This window comes from Carcharhinus amblyrhynchos, chromosome 11 (genome assembly GCF_965287045.1).
Source record: "Carcharhinus amblyrhynchos chromosome 11, sCarAmb.v2.hapA, whole genome shotgun sequence".
NCBI classification, from domain to species: domain Eukaryota; kingdom Metazoa; phylum Chordata; class Chondrichthyes; order Carcharhiniformes; family Carcharhinidae; genus Carcharhinus; species Carcharhinus amblyrhynchos.
The window spans coordinates 39,130,314-39,143,776 of record NC_137334.1 but is presented as its reverse complement, the minus strand read 5'-3'; the positions used below and the strand labels follow the sequence as shown (position 1 = coordinate 39,143,776).

The window sequence follows — 13,463 nt, the reverse complement described above, 5'->3', positions numbered from 1 at the left end:
GAAGAAAAAAAAATCTCTGTTCAGATATCAGACCACCATCTCTGCATAGTGTCTAACTTAGCATGCAAGGAAATTTGAAGGTTCTCAAAGGATTGTGTGTGAAGGCTGTATGTTAATTCACCAACTGTCCTCTTCAGTCCCTTTGCAGAAGAGGATTTTCATCTTACTCTTTGATTAGGTTGTTCATACTTCTGTATTTCACTTGTGATGTATTCTTCACCACTTGGTCTTTTATCTGGTTCACCCTAAAGGTAACTATATTGGGACTGTTCTCTGTAATGTGGGAATTTATAATACGCGTGAGATAACCTGCTTTCATACAATTCTGCTAAACTGGGATGTCCTACAGTAAGATAAAAAACCACTACAGCAACACCAATACATTGAATTGTTAATGGTATGTTAATTAAATTAAGGTAGACACGTGACGACCATTGTTTAATTAAGAACCTAGAACACATATCGACAGAGACTACCCCTTTCATTTCTGTTAAATTTATTGATTGCTGCTTTATTATTATAGAGAGAGATTGTTGTTCCTCAGTTTGTTTAATTTAGTTTGATTGGTTCAACTCAAAATAATGCAAAGAGAAAAGCAAACTACTGCAGATGCTGGAATCTGAAACAAAAACTGAAAATGCTGGAAAATCTCAGCTGGTCTGACAGCGTCTACATCTATGGGGAGAGAATAGAGTCAACATTTTGAATCTAGATAGTGTGAGCTCTGCTGAAGGATCACCTAGACTCAAAACTTTGGCTCTATTCTCTCTCCGCAGATGCTGTCAGACCTGTTGAGATACTGCATTTTCTGTTTTTGTTTTGTGTGTAATGTAAAGAGAAACTGCTGGGATGTGGAGGTAGTAGGTAAGGAGCAGACATACGAAATGCTACATCCTTAAATAAACCTGGTATTAGTTGGTTTCTAACTTCACCAACTGGTTTGGGAATCCCTTAACAGAATGGCATGCTATTGCTAGGTATGTGCAGCTGAATGTTTGGTTTGTATGTTAGCTGGGCAGTTACTGAGGCAAGAGTTTCCTTGGCCTATGTTCTCTATTGCCTTTCCTCCCACAATTTGAAGAACCACCTCCTTGGGCCGATTTATTTTAAAATAAAAATGTTGGGACAAGCAGTGACACTTGTAACATTCAACTTAGATTTCACTCTGTACGTAAAAACAAATGAATGATTTAGCAACATTCAAATACTTTCAGGCTATATTTTGCCTTGGTGAAAGTGATAAGGTGAATATTGGTATGCTTGTTGAGAGTAATACTCATTTCCTATTTTGAACTCTCCTGGTGTCATATTTGTTATGTTGTGTTTTATTTGATATGAGAAATGAATATAGCATGAATTATTGACAGTAATCCTGGGATGTGGAACTTGGAATGCAGTGAGCTAGGAGATTGCAGGCTTGTGATTTCAAGGAAAGGGAACCCCATTTCCCATTGGAATTTGCTTAATTATCACTATAGAATATTGCTCACTTGTTAGACAGTGTTTTGGGAGTTTACCGTTCTTTGTCTAATGTTATCATCGTACTTAATTGTAAAACAAGCAAAATTTCTGGATGATCATGGAACTCCTTTTTCTTTAGCACATCGATCGAGAGAGGATTTTAATCGTGGATTTTGTCAGGCTGGAATTGCCAGTTTTCTGACTGAGGCAAGTGGTGATTATTTCTTGCAGGAATTTTATATTTCCTCAATGAGTATATGCATTCCATTAACCCCACGTTTTGTTTCATAGGATTTAATTGTAATGGGTGCTCCTGGATTTCTGTACTGGACTGGAACTGTCGCTGTCAAGAATGTAAAGACTAATTCTTTGCTGATTTACAACAACTATGAAAGCATAATTCAGCATGGAAGCTACCTAGGTACATAGCTCCTGATCATTAGTATACCCATTGCGATTAGGGTCTGTTAAAATGTCAAGCCATAACTACACAACACAATTTAGCTTCTTTTTTTACTCAACAAAGTATGTTTTGTCCATGATTTGTAGAATTTGGTACAAGTTTTAATTATATGTTTGTTGACATGTGTAAAGGAACAGTAGGGTAAACTTTGCAATTGCTTGTTGTTAGCCAGATGATATACACAAGGATATGTAGGAACACCTACAGACTTCCACCTGCAATCATATTATTTGTTGGCTGCTTACAAAGCCCCTTCAAGATGTAAGATTATACCAAAATTAAGATTATCACACTACATGTTGTCTCTTCTATGATGGCTCCTGGCTCCTTCCATAGTTGTTCTGTTTCTTGTTCCCTATCTTGTTCTTCTGTTTATGCCATCCACCCTTCTCCTTGCTTAGTTTCTTCCCCTTCAGTTCTCTCATCCGACTGAAACCTTCTACTACTCTGTTGATCCCCATACAATACAACTAAAATAATTACAATCTGTCAGAACTCTTAAGAAAATAACACCAATCTGTCTGCATGTTAAGCATCTTACCAAAGTTTCCCCAAATATGGTCCTCCCATTATCATATACCAAGGTCTGCTTCCACAGTGTTACTTGTAAAACAGGGAATGTCCTTTTGAACATAGCACATTCAGCAACACCAAAAGAAAAATTGATTGAACTTGCTCTTCACTCATTCATGATTCATGGGACTCTGCTGTAGCATTTACTTAAATAAATTTACAGTGGCACAGTGGTTAGCACTGTTGCCTCACAGTGTCAGGGACCTGGGTTCGATTCAGCTTCGGGTGACTATCTGTGTCGAGTTTGCACATTCTCCTTGTGCCTGCGAAGGTTTCGTCCGGGTGCTCTGGTTTCCTCCCGGTGCTCCGGTTTCCTCCCACAGACCAAAGATGTGTGGGTTAGGTTGATTGACTATGCAAAATTGCCCCTTAGTGTCAGGGGGTTTAGCAGGGGAAATATGTGGGTTTACAGGGATAGGGCTTGGGGGATTGTTGTCTGTGCGGGCTTGATGGGGCGAATGTCCTCCTTGTGCACTATAGGGATTCTGTGATTCAATAAGAATTCAGAAGTCCATTAGTTGTCAAGCACATTGGGATTCCTGAGGACTCAAGGACCTAATGTTCTATGCAGATGAAGGTTCTGCCATACTATAGAAATGTGTGTTTAGGTCGCTGATGTGTGAGGTTAAAACGTTAGACCTGGTTCTGTGGTGTACCTAAATGATCAGAAGCACAATGCACATTTACAATCCTTATGCCAGCAAGAAACTTCTCAAAACAAAGCTGGGTATGGTAAGACATTGCAGCATTGGAAAGACTTATATCCTTAAGATCAATCAGTGGCATATTGCTGGCACAAGACATCTTGGTCCAGACTCCAGGCGGTGGTAATGCACTGGATAACCGTGGTGTAAGTACTGGGGATGTCAGCAAATTGTTTTACTGAACTGATTTTGTATTATTGGCTGAGAGTTTTGCTTGGGACATGATTGAGTAAAACTAAAATTGATTAATTTTTTAATGGGTTTTGCATATTGTATAGGTTACTTTTGCAATAAAATATTTAGCTGCGGGAAAGTGCAGAACCATTGGCTGTGAGCTTCCAGCCCCAATGTGATGGATTCTGCCACATTGGATGTGGAAACCATTTGCATCTGCGGGACTGGAAGATCCTGCCGAGATGAAGGACTGGAAAATTCCTGCCGTTGCTTCAGTTGTTGGAGCAACTTGAATGGTTCAGTTGTTTCATTACTGATCGGTTAAGCTTTCATATGCTGTTCATTCTTCTACCTTTCCTTGTAATTGTTATCGACCTCTCATACCTGTTCAGTCACGATCCATCTCTATTTTAGCCATATGAGATTTGGCCTTAAGGTTGCAAGTGTAAAATTGGGGTATGGTGTGATGGACATTGGTGTACCTAATCTCAGCATGTTTTATTATTTCCCAGGTTATGCTGTCAGTGCAGGACACTTTATTTACCCAAACAGCACAGAAATTGTTGGAGGGGCACCTCAACAGGAAATGATTGGCCAAGTAAGCATTTTACTTTCTTCTTTTAACAGAACAGGCTCCTTCATGTCTCATGGTTTCAAGAGCCCCTCTGCATTCTATTCTGCAATTGTAAAAATTGCATGAATATCAGGTATTAATTAGACTGCTGAAGAATTTCATATCTGATACTGTTTGAGCATATTGACATTTGTCCCTCTTAAATTCAGTTGGAAGAAGCAAAACTCCAAAAGGGAGAAACCTTAATAGATGTTGTCAATCACCATGTTAATCAGTCCAGTAGAATCATAGAATCCTACAGTGCAGAAGGAGCCATTCAGCCCATCAAGTCTGCACCGACCACAATTCCACCCAGGCTCTATCCCCATAACTCCATACATTTATCCTAACTAGTTCCCCCTGACACTAAGAGGCAATTTAGCATGGCCGGTCCACCTAATCCGCACATCTTCTAAGTTGTATCAAGAAAGCCCTGCTTTCTCATGCCCTTTTTGAAACTTTGTTCTGCACTCTGTTATCTACCTTCCAGTGAGTGGGAAGACATTGATAGAGGGGAGACAGAGCGAGTGAGTGTGATCCAAAGGCAATGGTGACTGTGATGTCACTGTTTAACTGGAGGAAGTTGTAGCTGATCCAGCAGAGGATGTCAGACCAGCAGCAAGATGACATTGATGAATGGAATGGTCAAGAAAGGGAATGGAGAGGTAGTACTGGGTATTCCTGGTATACAGATGGAAGCCAATTCCTTTCTGCAGATGGTCTTTCCCAGGTGCAACTTACAGCTGAGGAGAGGAGTTTAGTATAGATTCCTGGATTCAGGTGGTAATGATGCAGCGGCTGAAAGAAGCCATTGCAAGAGAACATAGAATGACCGAATCATAGAGTGCAGAAGGAGGCCATTCAGCCCATCCACCCTGCACTGACAACAGTCCCACCCAAGCCTTATCCCTGTAACACCACAGCCTCAAGATAAAGGGGGGGGCGGTTTAGAACGGAGTTGAGGAGGAACTTCTTCACTCAAAGGGTGGTGAATCTCTGGAATTCTCTGCCCGTTGAAGTGGTGGAGGCTGCCTCGCTAAATATTTTTAAGACGCGGGTTGATGGGTTTTTGATAAGAGAGGGGATTAAGGGTTATGGGGAGAGGGCGGGAAAGTTGAACTGAGCCACGACAGATCAGCCATGATCTTATTGAATGGCGGGGCAGGCTCGAAGGGCTAGATGGCCTACTCCTGCTCCTATTTCTTATGTTCTTATGTAATCCTCCTGACACTGCGGGGCAATTTAGCATGGCCAATCAACCTAACCCGTACATCTTTGGACTCTGGGGGGAAACCGGAGCACCCAGAGGAAACCCATGCAGACATGGGAAAAACTTGCAAACTCCAGACACAGTTAGTCATCTGAGTTTGGAATTGAACCCGGGTCCCTGACGCTGTGAGGGAGCTGTACTAACCCTGTGCCTCCATGCTGTCCACAAAAGTAAGTAATGGCGTCCAACCTTGTTGGAGAAGAGGTCTGTCCTTGATTAGATGCATGAAAATGGAATTAAGTGAAGGAAATCCCATGGACCTGGAAAATGAAGGAGAATGGAACAGTCAATTGTTGCGCGGACAAAGCTGGTTAATGCAGTATAGCAATCGGGATGTAATTAGTGATTTTGGTTAGAGTTGTTTGACTGCTGCGACGTTGTGGGGCAACTCTTATTGGAATGATTGAAACTGAATTACGGCCACAGATTTGGGAGGTGACAAATTCTTTTCTGCTATTTGGTACCGTGGCAGGGTAATACCAGTGGGATTACTGAGTGCAATCATTCTTGTTAATATTGTGCTAATGTCTTCCTCCAAATTATGTTGGAAATGAATAGTTTGCTGGGGGGGAGAAGGCAGGAGGTGGGAGGAGGGGGGCAGTGGGGAAGATGGGGCAAGGGGAAAGAATGCATGTTTTGTCTAATGGCTGAAATTATTTTTGTAGGTTTACATTTTTGAACAGCAGGAGCAGACTTTGAAAATAATTTTCAAGGCGATTGGTAAAATGGTGTGTATGGCATTTGCGGTATTACCTTATTCTGATTCTGGGGAAAAGGCTGCAGTGTTTCACTCCTTACTTTTGTCTCTGCTCCCAGCTCGGTTCGTACTTTGGCTCCTCGGTTTGTGCAGTTGACCTCAATTCAGATGGCCTCTCAGACCTGTTAGTGGGAGCACCCTTGTACAGCACAGTCAGAGAAGAGGGAAGGGTGTATGTTTATTTGAATACAGGATTGGTAAGACTGCAAGTTCATTTTGAATTGGTTGATATTAAACACGAATCAGACTTCATCATCTTACTAATTAACCTTTTTTCTCAAGGGAGTGATGAAGGAGCTTGCATTGGAGTTAGTTGGAAGAGATTCTTACGCGGCAAGGTTTGGGGACGCAATTGTTGATCTTGGAGACATTGATGATGATGGACATGCAGGTTTGGGACAATTAGAGTATGCACTTTTTAAAATTATTATCTCCCTGAATCAGATCCAATCACATTAAGGAGCCTGTTAGGATATATTAAGCACAGTGTATTAATGAAAGTTGAGCTTACTGTTTTAAAAACATTGCAGTCCCAAAGCTTCTGCATCTGGTGATGTGAAAGTACAGATGTCTGGGTCAGTAAGCGATAGATCAAGCTATTCCAGGATCCTGATTCTTTCTCATCTATCAAAGATTTCATTTGCAAAAGGGAAGTGGGATCTCGTCCTGCACAGATATCCAGTCACATGTTGGTAGGTGTGTTCTACCAATACAGAAGCAAGGGCAATGCCAAATTATCCACTGTGACTGAGGAGTAGTCTTCCTGGACCTGGTGTGAGGGTTTTGGGGAAAGGGGAATGCAATTTCCCGAATGCAGGAAATTGGCAAATTTCAAATCCTGATGTTTTGAAGAGTTTTCTAAGTTGTTCTCACCCCCAGCGCCGCACCGTGGTGTAGTAAGGTGTTGCAGCATTGAAGCTGGTAGTAAATGCTGTACACGTTCCATAGTGACACATTGCCAACAGTTTCTATCATCCCCATTAAGAACTTCTGATCGATCACTACATTGGATTCCACACAGTGGAAAGTAGGGCACCATTTGCTGTTTTCTTAAAGGAGATCTGACCAAGCAGTCATTGATAGCTGATGCCCGCTCCTTGCCTAGTTGTTTCACATCATTCTTTCCCCGGGGCCTGTTGGTGTATGCAGTTAAAGAGTCTACTGGCCCAAACTGTGGTTTTATTGGGTCATTTGCCTCCAATTAAGAGGCTGGGAATACTTTGTGGCAACTGTGGCTGGCATGGTGACACGATGGTTAGCACTGCTGTCTCACAGCACCAGGGACTTGGATTTGCTTCTGGCCTCGGGTCATTGTCTGTGTGGAGTTTGCACGTTCTCCTTGTGTCTGCGTGGGTTTCCTCCGGGTGCTCCAGTTTCCTCCTGCAGTCTAAAGCTATGCAGGTTAGGTTGATTAACCATGCTAAATCGACCCTTAATGTCCCAAGATAAGTCAGTTAGGGGGATTAGCAGGGTAAATATGTGGGGTTACTGTGATAGGGCCTATGTAAGATATTCCATCGGAGAGTCAGTACAGACTCGATGGGCCAAATGGACTGCATCCACACTGTGGTCTATGACTTGACCCAGTGTAGTCAAGATTGGAAATACAAGTGCAAAAAATCAATTCCAAAGTCTAAGGAATTTCAAAGTTCACACAAATGAACTTAGTCGTGTTATCGTAAGACCCATTAAATTGTGGGCTTTCACTGAAGCTATACAACACTTCTGAGCACTAGCAATTTTTACCACAGGTTTCAGTAGGGGGCCACTGAGCATAACAGGTGCACAGTAAATCTTAACTCTCCACATCCATTAATATGGAGTATTGCCCATCATGTCATTAGCCCCTGGGCAAAGAGGTTTAATTTTTAATGGACCACTTTGACTAAAGCAACGAATTGTCATACTGACAAATACATGGCTTGAAACATCAAAGAATACTTATCCACCCATGTACCTTATAGAATCATCAGCTCACAGAATTGCATCAGGAGCTACAAATACAATAGATTTACAGATTTAATCACCCCAGTCACAAATGTGATGTCAGGAAACATTATTGTTCCAATGAATGGAAATTTTATTGATCCTCAGCATTTGATAATGGTGGTCACAAAGGTTTTCAGTGATGAGTGCTTTGCTTACAATAGATAATGCCTTTCTCACTTTGCCTGTGTAGAGCAGGGATTATCTGAAACTGTGGCTGATGTCATAGGATCCTACAGTGCAGAAGGAGGCCATTTGGCCCATCGAGTTTGCACCAACCACAATCTCTACAGGCCCTATCCCCATTACCCCCACGCATTTAACCTAGCTCGTCCCCCTTATGCTAAGGGGCAATTTAGCATGGCCAATCCACCTAGCCCGCACATCTTTCGACTGTTGGAGGAAACCGGAGCACCCAGAGGAAATCCACACAGACACAGGGAGAATGCTCAATCTCCACACACAGTGACCCAAGTTGGGAATCGAACCTGGGACCCAGGCACTATGAGGCAGCAGTGCTAATCACTGTGCCACCTCTGTACAACAGGTACAACAGCAATCACTAATGAGAGGGCATTTCTAAAACGTGATAAGAGACCACCAGGTACTCTTGTGATATTTGCTTAGAATGGATGTTTGTTACGTTTTTTGGACCAGCAAAATAGCGCGACACTGCCTTTTGTCTCCATTTGGATTGTTATGGCTCTTGCATGACAAGTGTTTTAATATGAAGTATTTGTTTAACGATCATAAGGGGGGAAAGTGTGGATTAGGTCATTGGCTTACGTGCATTTGAGTCACTGGCTACTGGATTGATTCTGTTTAAATCCACACTAGATGTGGCAATTGGAGCACCCCAGGAAGAGGGTCAGCAAGGAGCTATTTATATCTACAATGGCCGAGAGAAAGGGATTTCATCCACCTTTTCTCAGGTAAGTGATTGAAATTTAATCTGATCCAAAACTTCAGTGGCACATCAAGTGCAGCTGGTCACCATGTCATTCCATAGGCTTGATTTCAACTGAAAGCTACCGAGTTTCTCCAATAAAGCTGAACAATTTATAAAATAAATGAAGGCTGTTCATTCCAGTCAAAGTGCATTGGACAGTCTCCGAGTTAAAATAAGGTAAAGTTTACTTATTAGTCACAAGTGAGGTTTGCATTAATACTGCATGAAGTTACTGTGAAATTCCCATTGTCGTCAAGGTCCAGCGCATGTTCAGGTCAATGCACCTAACCAGCATATTTAATTTATTGCCATTGACCCTCAGTGAACAGGTTGTTATCTGTCTATAAAATTTCATGGCAGAAAGATGAGAAAAGATTTCTTCCTGGGATTGTCTACTTCTCTGCAGCTGTGGTGAAACTTCCTTGACTGTGGCATTCTGTTTGCCACCAACATATGCTGCTGATAGCTTAACTCCAGGACATCCACCTGGGAGGGAGTGGGCAAAGGGTAACTCAGGTGGGTGGGGTGGGGGGAGCTATTGGAGCAAAGAGTAGTTGATAACTACTAGAGAAACTGAACAGAGGAAGACAGTATTGCAAATGGTAAGGCTGGGAATTGAGTTGATTGTCCAATGATAAATCAAATCTCTTTGCGGTATTAAAAGTTTAAATCAGCTATTTCATTACTTAATATTCAAACTTTTACAGCGAATCCATGGACAACATATTAGTAACAACCTGCAAGCATTTGGCCAGTCCATATCTGGAGGTGTTGATGTGGATGATAATGGATATTCAGGTGACTTTCATATGTTTTTATCAATATATTTTGTGTGTTAAAATATTTGGTTTCACTTCATTCATCTAATGAAGAAACCATATTATGTTTGGTATTTTTCAAAGTTTGTTGTGAATTGTGAATTTAATGTTGAAGATTAGCAGCAAAAGTATCAGTGGTGTGTTATATATTTTAAAATCAACTGGAGAGGATTGGATAAAAGCAAAACACAGCAGATGCAGGAATCTGAAAAAAAACCCAAAAATGCTGGAAAATCTCAGCAGGTCTGACAGCATCTGAGGAGAGAGAATAGAGCCAACATTTTGAGTCTGGATGACCTTTCGTCAGAGCTGAGAGGAAAGAGAGTCAGCAGAGCTTTATACTATTGGGGTAGAGAGGGATGGTAGAATTGGGCAAAGGGAATGTAAGTGAGCACACAGAAGGCTGAGAAGATGTTGAATGTGTCCATGCAGTGATCAGAATGCATGAATGGCAAAACAAAAGTAAAGGACTGCCTGAGGGATGTGGGATAACAATCCCACCAAAGCCCTATCCCTGTAATTCAACATAGTTACACCGCTAATCCCTCCGACCTACACATCCTGGGTCACTAAGGCAATTTAGTATGACTAATCAATCTAACCCACATATCTTTGGATTCATGGCAAAGGTAGTTGATGTCTGCTGTGATAGATTACTTTTGTGAACACGGTGTTTGGGGCCTTTTCAGAGGCTTCAATGGAACTATTACAGCTGACAAGACTATCATAGAGACCTCAGTGTTGGATCAGGCTGGAATTCCCCCTGACACAGCTCCTTAATATAGTTGTAAGTGGACAAAAAAACTAACACTCACACCTTCCTACCAGAATGTTAAAAATGGGCAAACTCTTGCCAAGACAACGTTCCATCCAATTTTCTTATCTCCAGTCTGGAGATTCACTGGTTATCCAACTGCTAAACAGGGCATACATTTTCAGAATTTGCAGCTGTTAGGAAACTTGACATGAGAAGGGTAGTGTAGAACTTCAAAAAGATATAGGCAAGTTGGTGGAGTGGGCTAACAAGTGGAAGATGGAGTTCAATGTGAAGAAATATGATGTGATTAATTTTGGTAGAAAGAAAATGGGCAGACAACATAAAAGAAAGGGTATGATTCTAAAGATGGTGCAGGAACAGAGGGGCATGAGTGTATATGTGCATTGATCATTGAGGTTGGCAGGACAGGTTGAGAATGTAGTTAAAAATGCATACTAAGACTTCATTACTAGTGGAGGGCATAGAGTACAGGAGCAAAGAGGTTATATTGAACATGTATCGGACATCAGTTCAACCTCAGATGGTGTATTGCATTCTGTTCTGGGTGCAGTAATTTAGCAGAGATGTGAAAGGCATTGGTGAGAGTGCAAAAATGATTCAGAGGAATAGTTCCAGGCGTGAGGAACTTCAGTCATGAAGATAGATTGGAAAAGTTAATTGTTTTGCTTGGAGAAAAGAAGGCTGAGAGGAGATTTGATAGAGTTATTCAAAATCATGAAGGGTCCTGGCAGAGTAGGTAGGGAAAAACTGTGCCCACTCATGAAAGGATCGGGAACGAGAGGGCACAGATTTAAAGTAATTAGTAAAAGAAGCAAAGATGACACAAGAAAACATTTTTTCACACCACAAGTGTGGGCGGCATGGTGGCTCAATGGTTAGCACTGCTGCCTCACAGCATCAGGGACCTGGGTTCGATTCTCGGCTTGGGTCACTGTGCGGAGTTTCACGTTCTCCCCATGTCTACGTGGGTTTCCTCTGGGTGGTCTGGTTTACTCCCACAGTCCAAAGATATGTGGGTTGGGTGGATTGGCCATGCTGAATTGCCACTTAGTATTATTGAGACTAGCTAGGGTAAATACAAGGGGTTGTGGGGATAGGTCCAGGGTGGGATTGTGGTCAGTGCAGTCTATAATTCTATGACGTGGTCATGTTCTGAAATGTAATGCCTAAGTGGTATGTTGGAGATGGGTTCATTCGAAAAGGAAACCCTACAGTGCAGAAAGAGGCCATTCAGCCCATCGAGTCTGTACCGACCACAATCCCACCCAGGCCCTACCCCCATATCCCTACATAATTGCCCACTAATCCACACATCTCATGACACTAAGGACAATTTTAGCGTAGCCAATCAACCTAACCCGCACATCATTTCCTGAAAAGGAAGGATGTGTAGGGTTATGCGGAGAAAGTGGGGCATGAAGTCAGTTGTTCACTTGGAGAGCCAGTGCAGACAGGATGGCCTGAATAGTCACCCTGTGCATAACATTTTTGTTTCTGTATTTAAAGCCAAATACCCTCCAAAATATGGCCAGCACCTCAGGAAGAATTGCAACTGACCTTGAAACCCAACCCGAAACTGATCTTCAGAATCTTAATATGCAAAATTGTATAGAAAGCAAAGCTTAAATAAATGACCCTTCTGACTTGGTATGGACATAGTTTTGAATTACATAGTTCAGTAGTAACAATAGCATTCATTGTGGAGTAAAAGAAGGGAGTTTATAGTGAGTTTTGAAATCGGTTTCAGTTTGCTGAATCTGTATGGAATTTCCAAATGATTGATGAATGTAGAGCCAGTCATTCATTCCCTTCTAATTATGAATGGCCGAATAATGTTTTAATGTTGCTTTGAAAGGTGAATTTGCATGAAATTTGATTTATTGAGCTAACGACAATCATCAATCTGCTGTTCTTCACAGATGTAGCAGTTGGTGCCTTTCTATCTGACAGTGTTGTGTTGCTCAGGTAAGATTAAGACAATGATTGGAAAAGGTGGTTTGGGTGAATGGGATAAAATATGAAGATATGGAGTTTAAAGTGTATTTGTTAGTATCACAAGTTAACACTGCAGTGAAGTTATTGTGAAAATCCCCTAGTCGCCACACTCCGGCACCTGTTCAGGTATACTGAGGGAGAATTTAGCAAGGCCAGTGCATGTAACCAGCATGTCTTTCGTACTGTGGGAGGAAACCGGAGCATCTGGAGGAAACCCATGCAGACACAGGGAGAACGTGCAGACTCCACACAGACAGTGACCCAAGCCAGGAATCAAACCCAGGTCCCTGGCGCTGTGAGGCAGCAGTGCTAACCACCGAAGCAGTGACGTTGTGGTGCATTTGTCAGGTCACCTGACGAAGAGGGGAACCTTGAAAGCTTGTGAGTTTACTGTCAAATAAATCGGTTGGACTTAAACCTGGTGTTGTCAGACTTCTTACTGAATAAAATGGCCAGTGATTGCTGCTGAACCCTTAGTGTGCCCTGACTACCTAAATGACCTGGGATTCAGAACAAACTGGTCAAATTCACAGATGCTTGCAAAGTAAGAGGGGCACACTGGAGCCACATAAAGATTCTGAAGGACCCATTCATTTGTGAATGAGCAGAATTCCAACAGATGAAATGGAATACAGGTCATATAATGTGTTGCAGGTGAAAGAATAAGATATGGAATGTACACAATGGTATTGTGCTCACTCAGGATGAGGCTACACTCACAATCCTAAACTCTATGTTTAAGCTTATCCAGTCATTGCAGAGCAGCACCCGACAGTGTAAAACACAATACTGGCCTACCTTTCCAACGCAGAAATGGTGCTACTAACCTAGTAAAACACCTGAAGGACCTTCACAAGTGTTACCAAACAAAATTCGACAGAGCCATCAAAGGAGGTGTTAAGGCAGCTGCCCAAACGCTTTG

At 42.0% G+C, this 13,463-nt stretch overlaps 1 protein-coding gene across 1 annotated transcript in view; it reads left to right on the top strand.

The window, feature by feature from the left end:
- Positions 1-13,463, top strand: part of itga4 (integrin alpha 4) — a 134,296-nt gene that overhangs the window by 30,110 nt on the left and 90,723 nt on the right. The window contains exons 5-13 of the mRNA XM_080198886.1: positions 1,601-1,668; positions 1,753-1,882; positions 3,888-3,973; positions 5,924-5,986; positions 6,075-6,212; positions 6,298-6,406; positions 8,839-8,933; positions 9,658-9,748; positions 12,466-12,511. Coding sequence (XP_080055012.1) covers positions 1,601-1,668; positions 1,753-1,882; positions 3,888-3,973; positions 5,924-5,986; positions 6,075-6,212; positions 6,298-6,406; positions 8,839-8,933; positions 9,658-9,748; positions 12,466-12,511 — 826 coding nt within the window. The remainder of the gene's footprint in view (positions 1-1,600; positions 1,669-1,752; positions 1,883-3,887; positions 3,974-5,923; positions 5,987-6,074; positions 6,213-6,297; positions 6,407-8,838; positions 8,934-9,657; positions 9,749-12,465; positions 12,512-13,463) is intronic.